This window comes from Nyctibius grandis, chromosome 5 (assembly GCF_013368605.1).
Source record: "Nyctibius grandis isolate bNycGra1 chromosome 5, bNycGra1.pri, whole genome shotgun sequence".
Taxonomy (NCBI): domain Eukaryota; kingdom Metazoa; phylum Chordata; class Aves; order Nyctibiiformes; family Nyctibiidae; genus Nyctibius; species Nyctibius grandis.
In genome coordinates this window covers 4,194,785-4,216,911 of record NC_090662.1, presented here as the reverse complement: position 1 = coordinate 4,216,911, position 22,127 = coordinate 4,194,785, and the positions used below count along the sequence as shown (strand labels likewise).

Below are 22,127 nucleotides of genomic sequence, written 5' to 3'. Positions count from 1 at the left end.
GCATCACCCTGGTCCTTTGGTACGCCAGGCTCCGACCCAGCCCTTCAGCCCCTGGCAGACCCCCATCCCAGTTTCGCCTTCACCACGGCAGCTCCCTTATCCCCATCCCACCCCAGAGGGATTCGCCGGGGAGCTGCAGTCCTCATTCAGCCCTTTTTTGGGGAGCGTGGGGCTCTCCCTCGGCACCCCTGTTAAAATCCGCTGGGATTTAGCGCTTGATTTATTACACTGCTCCTAATAAATGTCAGGAGACAGGCGTGGGAGGGAATCCGTGGAGAAGGAGAGGGACGGAGAAGGGAAACCGCAGGGCTCAGCGCTAGCAGGGGGCTGCGAAGGCGCTGCTGGGGGTCCCTTGGGTTGCACAGGGTGGGGGGGAGGCGGGCAGGGATGGTGGGATGCTCAAAAGCAGAGGAGGCACCTGGGCTCTCGCTGTGGGGTTGCTGGTACCACCCCTTGATGGATGGATGCTCAGGCCGCGCTTTCTCCCTGCTGCAGCAAGGCACCCCCCCCACGCCGTGCAGCAAGGGGAAGGGCTCTTTAAAGCTGGGCTTTAGTAGGCTTTAGTCCTGTTAAAAGCTCCTGAACCCTACGAAGCACCGGGGGTGAGAGCTGGGGGTGTTACGGATGCGGTGCCCGCCCCTCCGATCCCTGCGTTGGAACTCACATTAAAGATCAGGGCCACATGTCCATCATCAAACCCGGGGAGATCAGGGTGGATGTGCTGGTTATTTCCAAGGTAAAACAACAGCAGGGTTTAAAACGGGGGAGGGAGGGGTGGAGAAAAATAAAAATAAAAATAAAAAAAACCTTTCAAGTCAGTTTTGGAAAAGCAGCAGGAGGAAAACAAAAGAAACCACCCAAAAATAAATCCAGAAAGGAGAAATGTGTTTGATTTTCTAAAAACCTATTGCAACTGCGTGGAAAAAGATCTTTTTCTCGTGCTCTGAGCAAGGGCCGCACCGAGGAACTGGCACCCCCTGCTTTGGTTTCGCTGCCTCACCCTGTGCCCGGTGGGTATTTACCTCCAGAGCATCCAGCCAGGGCTGGTCCCTGTTCCTCTGCAGCACGGTACTTGAGGGACACGCATTCCCATCCCCAAAAATACCCTCTTTCTACCTGTTTTCTGAGTGATACAGGGAGTGTTACGCTGTTGCCTGTCCCTGCTGTGATGTTTTTCACCCCGACCGAGGGTTGACCCAGCTGTGAAACCCCATAAGCTCCACAGGGACCACAGCAGAGCTCAAATATCTACCAAGGTCTTGCATCCTCCCCCATTCCATCATGAAAAATCAAGTCTGACGCCGGCATCGCTTTGCTCTTCCTTATCTCCTGTGCTCACCTCCGTTAGACTGCAAACATTTACAGCAAAGGCCACCTCATCCCTCGCCTTCACACGGCTCCTGGCACGTGGGACAGAGGTTGGGACCCCCCGGGAAGGATGAGCAGGTTTGGAGGGAAGCGAAGGAGGATGCAGGGGTTTGCTTCTCCCTCGGGAGGGTGGATTACCTGAATTGCATCATTTGGCCTCATTTTTTTCCCCCCTTTCTCTTGCTGTCTCTCCTCCAGAGCTAAATCCTCAGCAAGAGCAGCGGGGGCCAGGGCAAACCTCGGGTACGTGGCAGAGCTCTCCCCGCCGGTGCCGTGGGAACGGCCAGTCCTTGCAGGTGGATGCTACACTAAAATCACCCAGAATTGCTTCCTGAGATAAAAATTATATTAATTTTTTTTTTTCCATGTCTCTTCTTCCTTAAATCCTGTTGCTGCCGCTCTGAAATTTGGCCCTGGCCCAGCTCTCCTAAAGGTCGATGCCCTCCTGGGACCATCCTCCTGCCGTCCTCCCACCCTGCAAACAGCCCCTGGCACCCCTGAGGAGGTATTGGGGTGATGCTGGGCACCCAGCCCTGCTCCTCTACTCATAAAGGTATTTTGAGATTTTTTTTTTTAGGGGGTGTTGGGTTGAGAAAGCCTTTCATGTCAACATTATGACCCAAGGATGTTGCTCAGCCCCCTGCCTTGGGTGACAGCAGGGATGGATGCTGCTCCTTGCCATACCCCACCACCACCAGACCATTGTTCCCTGGCTTTCACCCTGGCTGCCCCCACCCCAACACCTCCAAAGGGCAGCTCCTGCCCCTCCTGAGCATCCACAGCACTTGGGCACCACCTGAGCAACACATGAGGGTGGTTCCTGCTGGGTAAGCCAGGATGTCTCCACCAGCAGAGATAGCAACATTAATGATCTTCATCTCCTGAAGATGCCTCTGGGACAAAAAGGTCTCAGGGTACCTGTCCCACCCCTCTCCCACCTTACCTGGTCCTTCTTCTGGGAGAAGCGCTGGTGGCAGCAGCCGTAGATGGCCGCGATCAGCAGCAGGGAGCCGGCCAGGGTGACGATGGTGATGATCAGGGGCGTGCTGAACTCATCGTTGATGACCATCTCCCTCTCCATTTTGTCATAGGTGATGTTGGTGATGCCGAGCTGCCACGGAAGGGACAGGTCAGGCCCCAGGAGGGGTTCCCATGCCACCCACCTCAGGGACATCTGCAGGAAAGCTGCACTGTGTCCGGGGACCCACTTACCTCCTCTAACTTGTCCTTCTTCTCCTTCAGCTCCTCGAGGACTTTTTCAGGGTCCAAAGGGACTGGGGGAAGAAAGGGGCTGCAATGAGCACTAGGGTGGGGGTGCAGGTTGTGCCACCACATCCCAGTCAATGGGGTGACGCCCTTTCTGGAGGAGGTGGATGAAGATGTGTGGGCATGAAGCCAGCCCTTGCAGATGCCTCCACAGCCAGACAAGGAGCTGAGACCTCTTCTCCTAGCAGGGGGACAGCCCTGGAGACCCCAGTTCCCCCTATCCCCCAGCCCTGTGCTGTGGACACCCTGGTGGGGTCTCTGGTGGGCAATTTGTGAGTGGGACCAGTGAGGGGCTGTAACTGGCTACCCAGGCCATGTCAGAGCAGTGCAGGATCAGTCCCCAGGGCCAGGTGGTGGAGGCTGGATGCCCCCCACCCAGCACCTGCCCTCATGACAAAGAGGAGGAGGATGGGGCTCAGTCCTTCCTGCCCTGGCACTAAGGCAGCGTGATGCCTCCATCCTCCCGGTACCCTGGTGATAAAGCAACGTTTGAGCACCCCTGGGCTGAGCGGGGTTTCCCCAAAGGGCTCCGATGTGGCCAAGAAACCCCTCCGTGGTCCCTTGGGGAAGGATTTGAGCTGGGCACTGGGTTCTAACCACCTGGGAGGAATTTTTCCTCCTAGAGAATGGTCCCTGCCTTGACTTATCATGGATGGGAGAGGGATCTGGTGCATTCATTGGGGAGCAAAGCTCATTTCTGGGGTCGTTTTGCCTCTCCCAAGCCTCTGGAATGGGACAACCCAAGGAAAGGAGCCCCTCAGCCAAGCTCTAGCAGACCTCCAGGACTCCGCCAAGCCTCAGGCTCCATTCCCACGCCAGGGTCCCCGACACCGGTCCCATCCCATTGCCCTCGGGGCAGGATGGTGGGATCACACTCACGGTGCAGGACGGCTTGCACGGCCCAGTGCTGTGAGCGGGGCTCGCGGGAGGTCAGCACCACCGTGCACGATTCCCTGCTGGCGTTGAAAGCGCGCTGGCCCGTGGAGCAGAAGCTCTCGAAGAAGGAGACGTTGAAGCTGGCGGTCCTCCACTCGGCCTGCGGTGACAGCAGCGGCTCAGCACTGTCCTCCCGCCCCATCCCCAGGGATGCTCTGTCCATCCCCATCCTCCCCCAGCCCTCTGCACCGCCCGGCTGCCGCCGGCCCTCCCAGGGAACAGGAAAAGTTCAAAAGTAGTTTCTTTAGGAGCAGCCGAGCTCTTGGCTGCCGTTCCTCACCAGGGCCCTGCACTGCCCTTATCTGAGGGACGCAGCTTTTGGCGTTACAGGAATAGCAGGTCCCCAAGGGAAGCGGGGCGGGGGAGGCTGAGGGGCCATGGCGAGAGCAGGATGGGGCTGTGCAGCCCCCCCATGCCCCCATGGGCATCTGCAGCCCTCCCACCACCCTCTGTCCCCACCAACACAGGTCCCCATCCTCACTAGGGCTTCCCCACTGCTCTGCGCAGGCAAGAGAAACTGTTTTGCTTTTGGATAAACTGGATCATCCCTGGAGGGGTTAGCCTGGACGGAGCTGGAGGGATGGCAGAGGGGTGCATGGAGCCCCTGTCCCCTCTGAGATGCTCCTGAGGCTTTTTCTATCCTCTTGACGCTTTGTAGCAGCTGGGAGCTCACTAAGGTAGAGATGATGCACAGCTCCTGCGGGCACAGGCGCTGCATGCACAGGTCCTATAGGCAGAGATCCCCAACAGAAGAAGGACATGGAGCTGTTGGAGCGAGTCCAGAGGAGGCCACGAAGATGCTCAGAGGGCTGGAGCACCTCTCCTATGAAGACAGGCTGAGAGAGCTGGGGCTGTTCAGCCTGGAGAAGAGAAGGCTCCGGGGAGAACTTCTAGCAGAAGATGGACTTTTTACAAGGGCATGAAGTGATAGGACAAGGGGGAATGGTTTTAAACTGAAAGAGGGGAGATTTAGATTAGATATTAGGAAGAAATTCTTTCCTGTGAGGGTGGTGAGACATTGGCCCAGGTTGCCCAGAGAAGCTGTGGCTGCCCCCTCCCTGACAGTGTTCAAGGCCAGGTTGGATGGGGCTTGGAGCAACCTGGTCTAGAGGAAGGTGTCCCTGCCTGTGGCAGGGGAGTTGGAACTAGGTGATCTTTAAGGTCCCTTACAACCCAAACTGTTCCATGATTCTACATGCAGAGGTGCTGTATACGCAGCTCCTGCCTGCCCAGCTCTGGCGTGCGCAGGTCACACACACACAGGTGCTGCACGCCCAAGCACTGCGTGCACAGATACCATGTGGACAAGGCCTTGCCTGCCCGGGTCCTGCGTGCAAACATCCTCGCTACACACTGAAACGAGGTGCCCGGCGCCACGTGCCCCGGCTGGGAAAGGCTCCGCTCCTGCCTGCCCCAGCACCGCAACCTTCCCCTCCCTCTGCAGCACCGTCCGTGCCGGGTCCCGCTCGCACGGGTGGCCAACAGCATCCCTCTTACTCCACTGCAAGGACAGGAGCCGCCCGGCCGAGGAAGGCACCTAATCTCACCCCATCTTATCTAAATATTGGGGAAGCGGCGGTGGAGACAGGATGCACTTGCTGGGGCGGAGGACCGGTCCCGGGCACAGGGCGAGGGTGAGCTCAGCATCATGAGGCCCCGGCCAGCCCTGGGCACCGCCGCTGGTCCTTTCGCTTTGCACGGGGAGAAACTTCCCCCAGGCCCCTCCGTTGAGTCTGGCTGCATCCCTGGTCAAAGAGCTGGGTGGGAAACCTGCCCCAGCACTGTGACGGGACAGCCCGCGGGCAGTGAGAGGAGACCCCGGCCAGGCAGCATCCCCCAGAAAGCTCGTCCCCAGCAGCACAGGGAGGAGAGGGTTACGGCTGGGATGGGGCGATGTTTTTATCATCTTTGGACGCTGGGCTGTGCTCCTACGCTTTGAATGTCCTGCAGTTCATCACTCCCTGCCCGTACAGTATTTTCTGCTCTGCCGAGGCATGAAAAGCCTCTCCGCTGCCTCCCTGCATCCTCCTTCCCCAGGTTTTGCCGCAGCTCTGCCTTCCCTCAGCCCTTAATAACCCAACTCTCCTCCTACCACCCCGTGGGAAAAAAATAGACCTTCAAAATGCCCTTTTTTTGGTGGGGAGGGAAACCAGATGTGAGGCTAAAACCCAGCTGAGCACCAAACCGCATGGAGAGCGGTGCCTAAACCCCTTTTGAGGCTGAGCCGGAGGGATTCCCCCTTCCAGGGTTGGAGAGGGGCACAGGGATGCCCCGACAGCGGTGCCACGGCCCCCCAGCCCTCCCCTCCCGCCGCCGGAGCCGCTCGCATTCCTTGGCCGGAGTTGACAGGCGCTGCCGAGCAGCTCGGATCCGGTTCCCACACTGGCGGGGACCTAAAACTAACATCCCCGAATGAGGTAACGGCACTTGAGTCAACAAACTGCCTCCACCAGCTGGATGGGGCGAGGGGGACCACGACCCTGCTCGGTGAGGGGGTCCCTCCGCCTGCTCCAGGGACCGTCCTGCTGTCCCCAGGCTGGTGGGTGTCCCACACAGCAAATTCTCTCAGGCACCTGGGTGCAGGTCTGGGTGGTCCTGCTGTTGCTTTTGCATCCCCCAGCTGCAGCAGGCTCTAGTCTTCCCCAGCGTTCTCCAACTCAGGTCGCTGGGGACACGATGGAGGAGCCATGCTGGCCCCCTGGGAAGTGGTCATGGAGTTGTGTGGCTCAACCAGAGCTTGGGGGACACCAGCCACCTCTGACATGGCCACCTCTTGCTTCACCTAAGACATTTTGGGGTTGGGATGAGGAACAGAGCAGCCATCTGTCCATCCATCCATCCACCCATCCATCCAGGCTGGAGCACCCCAAGCAGCCAATGAAAACCCAGCTGAAGATACATTTGTGAGCTGAACCTTGGGAAAGTCATCCTATGTAACGCAAGGCATCGAGCTAATGAGCCTTGTTAGGAAACTCATTAAGATCCTGCTGTAATCAAAGGAAGGGAAAGGGGCAAAAGGGAGGGTGGGGGAATATGGACTAAACTTCAGCACTGGTTAAAAGCATCACCTGAAGAGGAAGGATGGTGGGAACCAAACAGCCCATAAAGTACCTTTGGTCCACAAAGTGGTACCAACCATGTATTTGGCTCTTTTTTTTTTTTAGATTCACAGATTGAGATTTTTTTTTATTATTTTTAAACTGATTTCATCTGGAGAAACTGAGGTGCAGCGGGGTGCAATGCCCGCAGTTCCCAGGTTCAGTCCCAACCGTTTTGCTCAGGTCTCTGCATCGCCAGTGCTGCCCCATGAGCCCATCCCTACTTGGTGGGGGGGGATGGTCTACATTGCCCTCTCCCCTGCTATATGTGACCCGGGCACGTCCCCCACCGCTGGGCTCCCGCACCGCCCTTGATGCCTCCCCGGCTCCTCTCTGGAGCTGAGCTTGCAGCACAATGCCACTGCAGCTCTGGCTCATTCGTGCAGACCAGGATTGGAGCCGTTTCTGGAACACTTCTCCTTACAGCACGCACTTTCCTGTTTTCCCACGGGTTGCAAAAATGCAAAGGATTTTTTCACTTTGCTGTCAAGATTTGGCTAGAGACTTGTTTACCAGGCCTACAAAGCAGGGAAACCAGATAGTGCCATTTCTCTGTTATCTGCTCGGCTTGGGAGGCATAAAATTTGTGGCAGTTTTCAGGAATACACCAAGTGGAAAGTTAACGGCAAGCGGGTGGGAGGTGTTCTGGCAGCCGAGGAGAGCGATGCCAGGGGAGGATGCACCCTTGCAGCCTTTCTGCAGCTGTTTCGAGCCGCAATTGGCATTTTGTACTAACGATGCTTTGGCTCATTAGTGTGCCCAGAGGAATCTAAGGGAAACAGGGCGGCAGACGTGCTCGCTCGCCAGCTCCCGCGTGCCATCGCCCAGTGGTGCGGGCGGAGAGGAGCGATGGATGATGCCAAGCCGTGATGTAAGGCTGGCACATCCCAGCCTTACCATCCCCATCTCCAAAAAGCCTCCTGTCACAGTGAAGCCATGGGGAGGACAGCGGCTTCACGCAGAACATGGCTGAGTCCAGAAGGAGAAGGGAAGCATGAAGAGGAGTCGGCCTCTTCTCCCAGGCAACTAGCGATAGGACAAGAGGACACAGCCTCAAGCTTCACCAGGGGAGGTTCAGGTTGGACATTAGGAAGAATTTCTTCTCAGAAAGGGTCATTAGACATCGGAACGGGCTGGCCAGGGAGGTAGTGGAGTCACCATCTCTGGATGTGTTTAAGAAAAGACTGGACATGGCACTTAGTGCCATGGTCTAGTTGACATGGTGGTGTCAGGGCAATGGTTGGACTCGATGATCCCAGAGGTCTCTTCCAACCTGATTGATTCTGTGATTCTGTGAAACACCAGCACAGTCATAAGTTGCCCAGGTGCTTTAGGCTCCAAAATTAGATTTTGTCAATCATCTGATGAAATATTTTTATATATTCAATATAAAAGTTGATGGGAAGATTTCCCAGCATGGACACAGCTGAAGGTTCAGACATTGCATGAAGCAGGGCAGGGGATGCTCTCAGGAGAGGCTGTCTTGCTGTGGCGTCTGGGCCAGAGGCATCATGATAATAAGGTCCCTCCTTGGAGTCACCCTCAGCGTTAAGGGCAGCATGGCTAAGAACATCATCATTTCTGCAGGTGTGTGGGCAAGGAGCACTTACACCCAGCAGCAGCCCAAGTAGGAAGGTGATGACCATGAGATGGCAGCAGCCAGGTGCTTTCCCCTCCTCCAGGAGCATTGTGGGTACTCTCAGGAGGTCCAAGCCCTCTCCAGGGCTGCCAGGCAGGGCCACCACCAAGCCACAGGGAATTTCAAGAGCCGCTGTGGTCAATAGAAGCGATCGTGCTCATCTCAGCATGTATCTTAAGGGGTTTTATGAACACAGTGTGGCTTCACTTTGCACGCCACCACCATACAGTGAAGTCAAGTCAGTCCATTTTACAAATAGGACAGCAGAGGTTCATGAACCTGAGCAGCTATTTCTGATGCTGTGCAGCATAAGCTGTGAGAAGGTCCCTGAAGCACCAGCTTCCCAATGCTTAGGCTGCCTTGGCAGTGCTGAGATCCAGAAACCAGAGCATTATAATACAGCTCAGGTAGATCACAGAATCACAGAATCAATCAGGTTGGAAGAGACCTCTGGGATCATTGAGTCCAACCATTCCCTGACACCACCATGTCAACTAGACCATGGCACTAAGTGCCATGGCCAGTCTTTTCTTGAACACATCCAGAGATGGTGACTCCACCACCTCCCTGGGCAGCCCGTTCCAATGTCTAATGACCCTTTCTGGGAAGATGCAATCACTCTGTCAAGATCTCACCAGCCACGTGGTGTTGTCTCTTCCTCTTTGTCACAAACTTAAAATGTCAGCCTATTTAAAAGTTCACAGAATCACAGAATCAATCAGGTTGGAAGAGACCTCAGGGATCATCGAGTCCAACCGTTGCCCTGACACCACCATGTCAACTAGACCATGGCACTAAGTGCCATGTCCAGTCTTTTCTTAAACACATCCAGAGATGGTGACTCCACCACCTCCCTGGGCAGCCCCTTCCAATGTCTAATAACCCTTTCTGAAAAGAAATTCTTCCTGATGTCTAACCTGAACCTCCCCTGGCGAAGCTTGAGGCTGTGTCCTCTTGTCCTATCGCTAGTTGCCCAGGAGAAGAGGCCAACTCCCACTTCACTAAAACCTCCCTTCAGGTAGTTGTAGACTGCAATAAGGTCACCTCTGAGCCTCCTCTTCTCCAGGCTAAACAACCCCAGCTCCCTCAGCCATTCCTCATAGGTCAGACCCTCCAGACCCTTCACCAGCTTGGTCACCCTCCTCTGGAGTCGCTCCAACACCTCAACATCTTTCTTGAAGTGCGGGGCCCAGAACTGGACACAGTACTCAAGATGCGGCCTCACCAGTGCCGAGTACAGAGGAACGATCCCTTCCCCAGACCGGCTGGCTACACTATTCTTAATAGAGGCCAGGATGCCATTGGCCTTCTTGGCCACCTGGGCACACTGCTGGCTCATGTTTAGCCGGCACCCCCAGGTCTCTTTCCACCGGGCCACTTTCTAACCACTCTTCCCCCAGCCTGTAGAGCTGCATGGGGTTGTTGTGGCCGAAGTGCAAGGCGCGGCACTTGTTCTTGTTGAACCTCATGCCGTTGGTCTCGGCCCATCTATCTAACCTGTCCAAATCCCTCTGTAGGGCCTTCCTACCCTCCAGCAGATCGACACTCCCACCCAGCTTGGTGTCATCTGCAAATTTGCTGAGGGTGCACTCAATCCCTACGTCTAGATCATCTATAAAGATATTGAACAGCACCGGCCCAGAATTGAGCCCTGGGGAACACCACTAGTGACCGGCCGCCAGTTGGACTTTGCCCCATTCACCACCACTCTCTGGGCTCGGCCATCCAGCCAGTTTTTAACCCATTGAAGAGTCCACCCATCCAAGCCCCGGGCAGCCAGTTTGTCTAGGAGGATGCTGTGGGAGACAGTGTCGAATGCCTTACTGAAGTCTAGATAGACGACATCCACAGCCCTGCCCTCATCTACTAAGCGGGTCACTTTGTCATAGAAGGAGACCAGGTTGGTCAAGCAGGACCTGCCTTTCATGAATCCATGTTGGCTGGCCCCGATGCCCTGATTGTCCTGCATGTGCTGTGTAATGGCACTCAGGATGATCTGTTCCATCACCTTGCCTGGCACCGAGGTCAGGCTGACAGGCCTATAGTTCCCTGGATTGTCCTTCCGACCCTTCTTGTAGATGGGCGTTACGTTTGCTAATTTCCAGTCAGCTGGAACTTCTCCAGTTAACCAGGACTGCCGGTAGATAATCGAGAGTGGTTTGGCAAGTTCATTTGCCAGTTCTTTCATTACTCTGGGGTGAATCCCATCCGGGCCCATAGCCTTGTGGGTGTCCAACTGGCACAGCAGGTCACTAACCGTCTCCTCCTGGATCATGGGAGGTTCACACAGCCCCCCGTCCCTAACTTCAGGCTCTGGGGGCCGAGTCTCCTGAGGACAACCGGTCTTGACATTAAAGACTGAGGCAAAGAAGGCATTGAGCACCTCTGCCTTTTCCTCATCCCCTGACACTACACTACCCTCCTCATTCAGCAAGTGGTGGACGTAAGTTATCAATATATTGCATCTTCCCTATTACAGGAAACTCATAGTTTCCACAAGAATCATTTCGAAGGTGGGTATCCCTCAGAAAAGCCAGCAGACAGTACCCACCCACCAGAATAAGGGGTCTTGGTGTATAGTCTTGGGTTGGGCTTGCCTTTCCCCAGCCTTGGCACTACGTTTTACTACTCCCTGGTGTTGTAGAGGGTCTGAAACAAATGAAATGGAGTTTTTTGCTCTCACTTTAGGGTTCTGTGCGAGCTGATATAGTGTCAAGGAGCACAGCAAGTCCCAAACTCCAGGCTGCTCTGCTTCCCAGTTGTTCTGCAGTCGGATGCCACCCTACCCCACCTGTGAGGTTGCAAGATCTCACCAAGTCCACAACAACTGTGGAGGATCTCCACATTTTTTGCTTGGGTTTTGGGATGAACTGCTGGCCTCTCTGCAAAGGCAAAAAGCTTTCCTGTAGCCTTTGCAGAGCGAAAGTTTCACCCTCTAAAATGTCCCATTGTTCTTTTTCTGAGACCTGGGTGGGCTCAGTTGGTCCTTCTACTTGAAGACCACACGGGCCTCTCCTCCTCCTGCCATATCCCCCACCGGGTGATATTGCTGAGTGTGGGTTTGCATTTACCATTTTACACCCCAAAAGTGGTTGCACATTATTTTGATGAAATTACTCTCGTCTCTGTAGGCTCACGTGCTCAGAGTACCAGAGGTTAAAAGCTGATCTCCAGCAGCAACACGGCTGCTAATCCTACACAGAAATCCCAAAGGGTGTTACTTACACAGGTTTTAGCTTCTTTCAGATACATGGTTGGCCAATTATTTTGCACCTGGTCTTTACAGATGACCTGGAGAGACAGAAGAAAAGCAACTCTCAAATCGTTGACATAGGTTGGAAGGACAGTTGGTCACCAATACAACAGACTGCCCCAAGCCAGGAGACATCCCAGCCAAAGCTCTGATCCATTTTAGGGAAACGAGACAGGCCCAGGAGCCCTTCACTCAACCCTTTATATGTGAGAAGGGTGTTCACAGATAACTGACACGGTTGTCTGTGGGCTGTTTGCTAAGGAGCTTCCCAAACCAGGCTTAGGATTTGCAGTAAAGCAGGAACTGGCCTGGGCAGTAGGAAGATCCATAACAGTGTGCCATGATGCAGTCCTGCCCTACAAAAGATGAGCATCTAGAAACAGGATCCCCTTCCCTCCTTCCCAGCACTTTAGTTATCCTGGGTTGTGTTTTGAGACCCATCTACGCTCCCAAACCATTTTCTGCTAATATCATCCATGAATGGTTGACGCTGAATTGTGGTCTTTGCCCTCTCATCATGTCCAAGTCCACCCCAAGGCAGCTTCTGCTCTCCACAATGCTTCTCTCTTTCTCTCTTCGCAGCTTTCACTTCTTCTCTGTATATGTACATGGGATGCCAGTTAAATATCAACAGACACCCCTACAAAGTGCCCACCTTCCCATAGGCGTCATTACCTCATTTTGGAAAGAAGCATTAGGGTGCTGGTGGCCAGGACTGCTGCTCGCTGTCTGGTCCTCCGGGGCTGGGGCTGATGGGTGTGCACTGGCAGGGCTCTGGTCAGCACTCGCAGGTTTGGTTGACACAGGTCCGGAGTCATGGCTTCCCTGGTCTGGGTCCCCAATATACAGAAGAAAACAAGCAGACAGACAGTGATACAGTACAGAGGATACATCTGACACAGGTCCGTTCATGAGCAGCTGAAAATAAGATTTCAGGTCTAGCCCTGCCTTGAAGCTCTCTGTGTCAAAGCTTGGAGAGGTTTTGGGTTTCTTCTTTCTTTTCTTTTTTTTTTTAAATTAACTGTGATATGCAAAAAATATTATTGCAGATTGTACTTTCTGCTGCTGAAACCCGTCAGACTGTTCTGGAGAGATGAACCCAAAGGCTATGACAGCTGTGTGTTGGTAGCTGGGTAATCCCCGAAAAAAGCAGTATTGCTGGGTAAATGGGATGGTCCTCATCTCACTTTATCTGGGGTGTCTTCCGTGGGGGTTTCTACAACAAAGGTAGACTATCTGAGCTGGCCACCCAGGATCTCCAAGTGATGGGGTTCATTGTGCAACCCCACTGACAACTGCAGCTGCCTCCGTTAGGAGGGGATGAAATGCCATAACCTCTGTTGACTGCTTAGAAGCAGTGCCTGGTGCTATGGGAGACAGCCTGGGGTGTCCTGCCTGCCTGCTACTCCAGAAGGGCACATGCCCTACGTCTACCAGCCCCACGCAAGTGTCCCAGATACCTGAGCTCATCTCAGATGCCTTTGTTAAGGTCTGTAGCATCTTACAGCTTGCTGTGCAATGGGAGTAGTGCAAGGAGCACAGCAGCTCCCCAAATCCTTTTGAAGAAATGGATCTGCATCCCTGGGCTCCTAATTGATCCTTAAATGGTGACAAAGAGAATTAAAACACCACATCCTGTTCACAGCCTGTTTGCTTTTGGGAATCCTGCCTCTTCCACATAAAAGATGAGGGATATTTCTCTCCCAGACACATTCTGAAGGCTCCAAGAGAGAATTAATTGCAAAGCCATCTGTTTCTCTTGCATTCTCTCACCTATTTATTAAATGTAAAGGTTTTTTTAAACCTTTTCATGCTCAATGCTTGAGGTCAAATTCGAATTAACATAATTTCATATATCATCCTTTAATGAAGAACAGTCCTGTGAAGCAGGAGGGGAAAGAAATATCCTCCATGAGGACACCCATTTCACCTCCTAATGCCTGCTAACATGCTCAAAACACGACTTGGATAAAGCCAGGGAAGATGGTCTTGCGTTAAGACCTTGGCCCATTTAGTGATGCTGGCAGCAAGGAGGAGCTGGAAGGCTGAGGGGGAAGGAGATGTTTTTTGGAGTGGCTTCTGTATTGCAGGTAGCTGGAAATTGGGTCAAGAACAACCTTCTCCAGAGGAAGATAATGAAGGGCTTCGGTGTCATCGCAGCTTTTATTCAGAGCCAGATGTGAGTTGAACCCACAATCCCACCCAAGTCTGGAAGGCTCCGTGGAGCCCTCACAGTCCCATAGTGTGATTGCTTCCCCATAAACACTACCAGACAAAATGCCAAAGGGGACCCTAGACTGTGCCTCACTAGGACACTTATGAACTAATATGGCTCTATAAAGCTCCAGAGGTCTAGAAAAAAGCATATTAATGGTGTTCAGCAAGATCCTAAACACCACGTGGACACTCATAATGCTGCTTAGACAGAAGTCAGCAGCCAAACCCCCCGCAGCAATGATGAATATCCTACCTAACTGCTTAGACTCTTTAGAGGCGGTAGACTCAGAGTTTAGCCACAAAATCTCCTTAGTCATGTAAAGCTTATTTTCTATGCATGCCCAGACAGCCTTCACTAAGCTGTCAGCCATACTAGGGATCTTCTGCAGTCAGCATTTGGGGTGCTGTTAATCTGTTTCACCAACTCTACAATGTCAGTCTCCACCTCCAAACTCATTGCTGCTGGCTCCCTTTTGCAATCACTGCAGATCGAGTCATTGCAGTTGATGATGGTGCTTCAGGCACAGTTTGGTTCACCTGAAAGCTGATGTCTGCGGTTTGCTAGTTGATTCATGCCTTGAATTTCACTAACTGCATTGACTCGATCTCCACCGTAGACAACAGGGACACAAACACCCAGTTGTCATGGAGACAACTACGCTGGAAAGTCCTAAAATGAGACAAGGTGATGATACCCCATACTGACAGAAGGTGTTTAGGGTAGCCAAAGGAAAAGACCACATAAGGGCCTTCCAACTTAAGAAATCAAGGTTCTCATCTCCTGGTACCTGCTCCAAGAGTCGGCGTGGTAGCTGCCTCTGAGACCTTGTTGGTGCTGCCAGGTGGTAAAGACAGAGACGCTTTACTAGTGGTGTGGGAGACAGATCCATCAAAACGGGTAACAGAAGTGTCGATGCTTCCAGGTCGGGTGGAAGAGGCCAGTCCCTGGACTGGAGAACTGGCAGAAGACTGAGGCTTCTTGGCGACAGATGTGGGAGAAGAGACACCATAGTCCTTGAGCCCAGGGAGAAGGCTGCTTGTTGGGACTCCAGTGCTCGCAGCGGTGCTGGTCAACTGGTCCAAAGGCTGTCTTCCCTGAGCTTCCACGTTGGGAGAGGATGCGACAGCAGTCACTGAACCTCCTGGGGTGGTTGGAGGGCTGCTTGCATAAGTGGGGATGGGACTTGCAGCAGTGGTGGCTGCTGAGCTTCCCAAGCTGGCTGGAGGGCTGGTCTTCTGCTGGGCAATGCTGGAGGTTGCAGCAGGGATGGCTGTTGAGTCTCCAGGGCTGGTTGAAGAGCCGACCTGCTGAGACAGGCGGGGCAATGTCGTGGGGGTGGGTGGTGGGTTTCCTGGTTTGTTCGTGGCGGTGGTCCTTTGAACTGCAGCAGGTGATGTCGCGGGGCTGGATGGTGGGTTTCCTGGGTTGCTTGTAGGGGTGATCCCTTGAACAGTGGTGGGTGGTATCACGGGGGCAGGCGGTGGGTTTCCCGGCTTGCTTGTAGGAGTGGTCCCTGGAACTGTGGCAGGTGGTATTGCAGAGGTGGATGGTGGGTTTCCTGGGTTGCTTGTAGAGGTGGTCCCTTGCGTCTTGCTGGTGTCTATAGTCGTGACGATCTGCACATTTTCTCCTTGGCTTGCAGGAGTTGTCTTTGTAACATCCTGAGAGCTGACACCTAGGGAAAAGTAAAAACACCAAGATAAACTTTGAACTAAGGAAACTACCCTTGGTTTCCACCCAGAGCAGGTATTTGTAGAAATAAATGCTGACCAGAAATCATAAGTCATTCACTCAGGGCTTGTTTTATGCTCTCGAAACTCATACGAAATGTCACGTTCTGGTATCACCGTGTCAAGCAGAAAGCAGAGCAGAGGAGGAGGAGGAGAAGTCAAACTCACAGGACTTCAGAGGGGTTGCAGGGTGAGTAGGAGGGCAAGACCTGCTGGTTCCCAAAAGGCACGTCTCCCTCAGATGGGAGGTGCACCAGCTCCCGTGCAGAGCGCTGCAAGTCATTCCAGAAATAAAGAACGTCCAGCCCTTGTAATGGAGCAGCCAAGGGGTCTGCTGAATGCTGCTTGTCCCACCCTGTTATGAGGGTCTCTCACTTCCCTGAAGTGGTGAGGAGCCTCAGATAAATAAGGTGACATTTCCGACCATTCTGAAAGTTATATTCTTTCTGCAGGCTCAAGCTTTGTTTCTTTAATTGCTCACATTCAGCTTATTTTTTTTTCCTCCCTCCCAAACTCAGATAATTAATTACTATAAAAACATCATAAAATAGGTACTCTCACTTGAATCCACAGAGTCAAACCATTGAGGGTTGTGAGACACTGGCCCAGGCTGCCCAGAGAAACTGTGGCTGCCCCCTCCCTGGCAGTGTTCAAGGCCAGGTTGGATGGGGCTTGGAGCAACCTGTTCTAGTGGAAGGTGTCCCTGCCTGTGGCAGGGTTTGCACTAGGTGATCTTCAAAGGTCCCTTCCAACCCAAACCATTCTGTGTTTCTGTGAAAATTTGTACACAATGAAATTCCCAGTTGGGTCAACTGTGGAAACAATATTTTTTCTACTTTCTCTGAAAGAATGGGTCATCATTGGCAGAGTTTGCAAGTAAATATAAAAAGCATTTACTTGGAGCTACATTATTTTAATTTTAAGGATGTTCAGTTACGCTGCCCATTGCAAATATTATCACCAATCTACAATCACATACTTGTTTAGCTGATTATTTTACTATTCTGAAAAGCCTGAGGCAGTTACATAAAAATGTTTAAAGTCAGTGTTCACTTTCAAAGGAAAAATCTCAAAAAAAAAATCAAAGGATGCATTTAGGAAAAGGAGAAGCAAGCCAGGAAAATGAAGGGCTCCATCTACACGTACCACACAAATCCTTAATGCCACCACCTGAACCATGAAATTCCTATATGTTTTTCCATGGCCTCTACCCTGCATTTGTACATCACATAGAAATGCTACTTTTATCATGGTTTATTTGTTTTTGAGGAAATCCATGAAGTATTTCACTGCGAGTTGACATTACCTAAGTGGGAAAAAAGCTTGGTCTCAAAGCAAAGAGGGTTGTCCATTACTCAGTTATCTCACATTATCATACATAAGCAGATCTGCAGTTGGTTTCTGAAGAATGCTTTACATTTTCATATTATGAAGCTGTTTCTCAGTGAGGGATGAAGCTGAAGGACAGCTTGACAAACAAAAGATTGCGACATCCCGCAATGCTACAACGTGGTATATCCACTACTAGACTGGATATAAAAACTTGGGTCCATTTTTCTGTTTGCAATCACTGCAGGAGTTCCATCAATTGCCACGGAGATAATTTTCCCCCACTGCTCACAGCAACCACCAGCCCTGGGCTCTTGCTCAAATTCACCCCAGGAAGATTCAACCAATTTTTCACCTCTCAGGAACTGTGGGCTGCGCTGAGCCACTTCATCAGTGGATCTGTCTGGAATCAAGACAACAACCTGGTTTGGGGGGATTCTTCCATTTCCATATTTTCTCTTACAGAGCCTGTTTACCACAACTGGTTGTGCTTCAAAGATCGAGTTTCTGAGATCAGTACTGCTGGGGAGATCTAACCCCATCATACCAGGACTCAGAGGGGGTGAAGATCTGCCTGACACACGTCCTAGGGAGTGAGGTTTGGGATCTCGCAACAGGTTTGGTGTCCCAAGGGAGCTGCCTGGGGACAGGGTGGGGTTGGAGGAGGTAGGGGGGCTACGGCTGGGGTCTGCATAGGCATCTCAACAGGGAAATGTAGAGCCAGGAGAAAAATGTGCAGACCCCCTCCCGAAACATGGTTCCTATTCTGGTTTCTCCACCAGCTGCCATTTCTGAAAACACCATTAAGAACGTGAGCTTAACTGAAACTAGCAGCACAAATTATTTTAGGAAACCCTGGGCTTGCATGAAAAACATGTCCACTATATCTGCGGGAAAAGAGCGTTTGTGGAGAGAAGTCGTGTTTCCTATAGACCGACCAGTGTCTGCAGGAGAAGAGTTAAGGAAGAAAACACAGGCATGGGGACCTAGCAGAGGAAACCCAGGTGCAAAAGACAGGAGGGAATTTTCATCATCTCATCACCTCCTTAGCTGTATTATCACCTTGCCTGGCTTGAATCCTCAGTGATGGTTGCACCAAGCTAGAGACCAGGCATCCAGTTAGCCACAAAATGAGTCTATCCCATAAATAGAACTGTAAAAGTTTGACAGGGATTTTGACAACAAGAGAGGTTAAAAAAAAAAAATCTCCTAAAGGTAGAAACAATACAAAAGAGACGTAAATAAAGGGTCGAAAGGAAGGTGGAGGAAATCCCTCACTGCTCTCGCTTCCTTTTCATGCCTCGGCCCCATCCCAGAGAGGCAGGAAGCAAACATGCACCAAAGGAGAGGTAGAAAAGACAATTCAATTCAACTTGGTCCAAAAGAGAAAGGGGCAGGTCAGTGTTTTGGCTCTGGGCCAGCCTCAGTGGCCAGCCGGGACCCCGCCAGCCAAGAAACCGGCATCCCTGCCCCAGCCTTCCCCGTCCCACCCTGGGGAGCTGCAGCTATGTTTTTACCACTTGTAGCAAAAACTGGGGGAAAAAAAGCCCAAAGCAAGGGGTTACTCCACTGATGAGGAAAGCTGGTGTGATCCTCCAGACTTGCCCTGGCTGGGGTGGTAGTAGGGTGTCTTTCAAAGGACACAGGGTGACAGCCCAAAAAAGCAACTGGGAGAAGAACCATGACTCAAGTTGATGCCCGCAAAGCTTACTAGTATTTTATCTTTCCATATCTCTGCAGCCACTCTTAGCGCTTGTCCTGGTTTAGCCTAAACCAGGCCGATTTTCCTTTCAGTGATTTTTACTTTCAGCTAAGTCTCCTCTAACTAACTGCATGTTTTTGCAGACAGTGTCTGCTTCCAGGACTGATAACGCTCGAAGTTTGTAGTTATCACTGTGGCACCGGTAGGGATGTTGTGCAGAAAGGCTCTTGCTGTACTTATTCTTGAGAGAAACCAAGGTCACTGCTGAATTCCTCACTGCTTACGAGTGAAGAGCCGAAGGGGGGTCGCAGCTGCAGAGGGGAGCGGACAGGGCAGGTGACCCAAAATTGACCAACGAGGGTATTCCATCCCATACACGTCATTCTCGGTATAAAGCGGGGGGATCATGAGGGTCTCGCTCTCTTTCTGCTATGGCCGGTGTCCAGGGAGGACTCCGTCTGTTTTCCTGCTGCCCCCGATCCCGATCCGTGCGTTCCTGAATCCAGCTCTCGACCATCGCTAGGCCCAGGCTGGGCCTTCCCGGAGCCTGCCCTGCAGTGCTGGTGGTGACGTGGCTGACTTCAGGGGAGCTCAATCTTGGTTTTGTATATATATTTGTATATATTTGATTATTTCTATTATTATTATTATACTTTTTTTTTCATTATTATAGTTTATTAAAACTGTTTTAATTTTCCAACCCAGAAGTCTCTCTCCCTTTTCCCTTTCCCTCTGGGGGGAGGGGGGGGGGATAACAGAGGGCATCTGCCGCAGGTTTAATTGCCAGCCCAGCTTTAAACCGTGACAGCGCTCCTCTCCTGCTAAACCCAAGAGATGTTAAAAGATCAATTTATTCTTCCTCGTTAAGCCAGGACCAGTGATTTAAGTGGGCTCAAAGCAACTTGAGGAGCCAGCTCACTCCTGCTTGGAAGTGGTGAGCCACCATGCAGGGAGGATGGATGGATGGATGGATGGATGGATGGATGGATGGATGCATTCAATAGGTGCTGACCACGTGGGCAGGTAGGACACTATACATCCTACTACGTGGGCCTGGTTGAGGTCAGGTGATGGTAAGTGCCACAGAGGTAGAAATCACTCTTCTTTGGTGGGTAATGACCTTCATCCCTTTGGCAAGTAGCAAGATAAATGATACATGAGCCAGAAAAGACTTCACCACACCATTCCCTCCCTACAAACCTGCTCCTCCTCTATCAGGCTGGATGGGATCACTGGGAAGCCCTTTGCAAAACATGTCCCATCCCAAAATTGATTTGAAGGTGGCATTTCCTTACTATCCTCCACTTCAGCTCAGCTAGGCTGCTACCAAATTTTCCCTTTCCCCCTTTCTTCTTTCACAGCTTGCTTGTCTCAAAGCAGACTGTTTTGAAGAATTATTGTTGCTGGCTGAAATGCAATGGCTGTGGTGAACAGCAGCCATGGAGATGGCCAAGGGAAGAGGAAATCCAGGCTGCAGACTTGATGCTCTTCAAGACAACGTGAGATCATCTATGGAAGGAAGATCAGCACCCCTATCTATCCCCACACCTGTCCTGCAGATTTTTGGGCACCCATCTGCCAGCAAAATTTACCTTCTCTCTCCAGTCACATTAAATTAAACTATTTTCTCACTGCTGGTGCACAAGGAACCAGATGCTGCTGCAGCCACACACCTTTCTGCGGTTTTATTGCTCTGGGCTTAATATTCGTTGTTTGTCCAGGGACTCTGTCTCACTGCAGCATTGGTAAAAAATGTATTTTATTTAGACTGGGGAAAAATAAATTACATTTTTTTGGTGTCTTGCAGGTTCACCACCTGCAGAAGCCCTGGCTAATGCAAACTCATGGCTCTCATTTTCCAAAGTCTAACAAATACTTAATTTCAAAGCAGAAACAAAAGCAGATCAAGCAACAAGAGCACCACAAGCCCAGGAGTCACCGTTTTCCTTCTACACGTGCTGTATCTCTTTCAAATGCCAGAAAACTTTTTTTTTGTCTCTTCCTCCCTAACTGGCCACCCATGCCAAATCTCAGCGGCGGATCTGGGGGTAATAACTGGTAATGAGCCCCTGTTTGCCTGGGCTGGTAGCCAGTATTGCCTGATGACTGTCCTCAACAGAAGAAATTAAAAAGATCTGGCTGAAGGAGGAGAAAACCCCTGTAACCACAGACTGGCGGTGATAACAGCCAGACAGGACAGGATTATGTTTGGTGCCCCTTTAGCATGAAAATTACTCACAAAAGATACAGTACATCCTTTTGCAGGAAACAAATGACCCTTTCACGCTGTAAGCCCCGGAGATAAAAGGATTTAACACATGCTATGAGAGAGAAGGAGGATGGAGGAGAGGTCCTCTAAGCTATCACTGCCCTTACCAGGAGGAGATGGTTCCCAAATGAAAGTTCACTTGAATTTCAGCCAGAGTCATAGAATCACAGAATGGTTTGGGTTGGAAGGGACCTTGAAGACCATCTAGTTCCAACCCCCCTGCCACAGGCAGGGACACCTTCCACTAGACCAGGTTGCTCCAAGCCCCATCCAACCTGGCCTTGAACACTGCCAGGGAGGGGGCAGCCACAGCTTCTCTGGGCAACCTGGGCCAGTGTCTCACCACCCTCGCAGGAAAGAATTTCTTCCTAATATCTAATCTAAATCTCCCCTCTTTCAGTTTAAAACCACTCCCCCTCATCCTATCACTCCACACCCTTGTAAAAAGTCCCTCACCAGCTTTCAATATGAGCCCCTTCAGCTCAGACTTTTCCCTCACCCTGTTTTCCAGAAGGCAGAAAAAAACTACCTGCCCCTGGCCTTCCTGGCTGGATTTTGGCAGAGCAAGGCCACTTATTTTATTTCACTTTTTGGACCATTATAAATTCCTTATTTTAAGGAAAATGAGAGTAATATAGCAGCTACAAGTGTATTTTGACAGCACTGGTTGCAGTGAGTCTAATGCTTTGGTCTGCACCTCTCCTCCTGCATGTACCACTCAGAAAACCCCAAACCCTTGCACTCCTGTGCTGGGTGCAGGGCAGACCCGCAGGAGGAGAGCACAAGCCCTCCACGCACGCATCTGTGTGCACGGCGGCCAAACAGCCCGGAGGAAATGAGTCCGCTGCAAAAACATGATTTCATTTCCCGATCTGTGTATCCCATGACTGTGTCTGCGATACGGTGTCTCTGTGATGGGGACAACCCCAGAGGGGAGAGAACTTTCCTTTATTGCTAGCTATCAAGATAGGCTTGAGACTCTGGCCCAGGTTGCCCAGAGAAGCTGTGGCTGCCCCTTCTCTGGCAGTGTTCAAGGCCAGGTTGGATGGGGCTTGGAGCAACCTGGTCTAGTGGAAGGTGTCCCTGCCTGTGGCAGGGGGGTTGGAACTAGATGATCTTGAAGGCCCCTTCCAACCCAAACCAGTCTGTGATTCTATGATTCAGCTCCCAGTGAGCAATATCTGGGAGGATGGAAGTGCCCCTGTTGGTCCCTGGTGCTGTGGGCGCTCCTGGACAGGGCTGGTGTGGGAGTGTTCTGGTCAGGAGCTGCTGGGATGTGAAAAGACACCCAAAATGTAAAAGGAAAGGCATGCTGGTTT

The 22,127-nt window shown here is 51.8% G+C and overlaps 1 protein-coding gene across 3 annotated transcripts in view; it reads right to left on the bottom strand.

The window, feature by feature from the left end:
• The window catches only part of PODXL (podocalyxin like), a 52,393-nt gene that overhangs the window by 4,411 nt on the left and 25,855 nt on the right, over nt 1-22,127 (bottom strand). For 2 of the 3 annotated variants that reach the window (XM_068401706.1, XM_068401707.1), the window contains exons 2-8: nt 14,566-15,453; nt 12,236-12,390; nt 11,533-11,598; nt 3,514-3,670; nt 2,581-2,642; nt 2,312-2,479; nt 665-721 (exon numbers count right to left, since the gene is read on the bottom strand). In XM_068401706.1, the coding sequence (XP_068257807.1) occupies nt 665-721; nt 2,312-2,479; nt 2,581-2,642; nt 3,514-3,670; nt 11,533-11,598; nt 12,236-12,390; nt 14,566-15,453 (1,553 nt within the window). The remainder of the gene's footprint in view (nt 1-664; nt 722-2,311; nt 2,480-2,580; nt 2,643-3,513; nt 3,671-11,532; nt 11,599-12,235; nt 12,391-14,565; nt 15,454-22,127) is intronic. The other variant, XM_068401708.1, reaches the window with a different exon arrangement.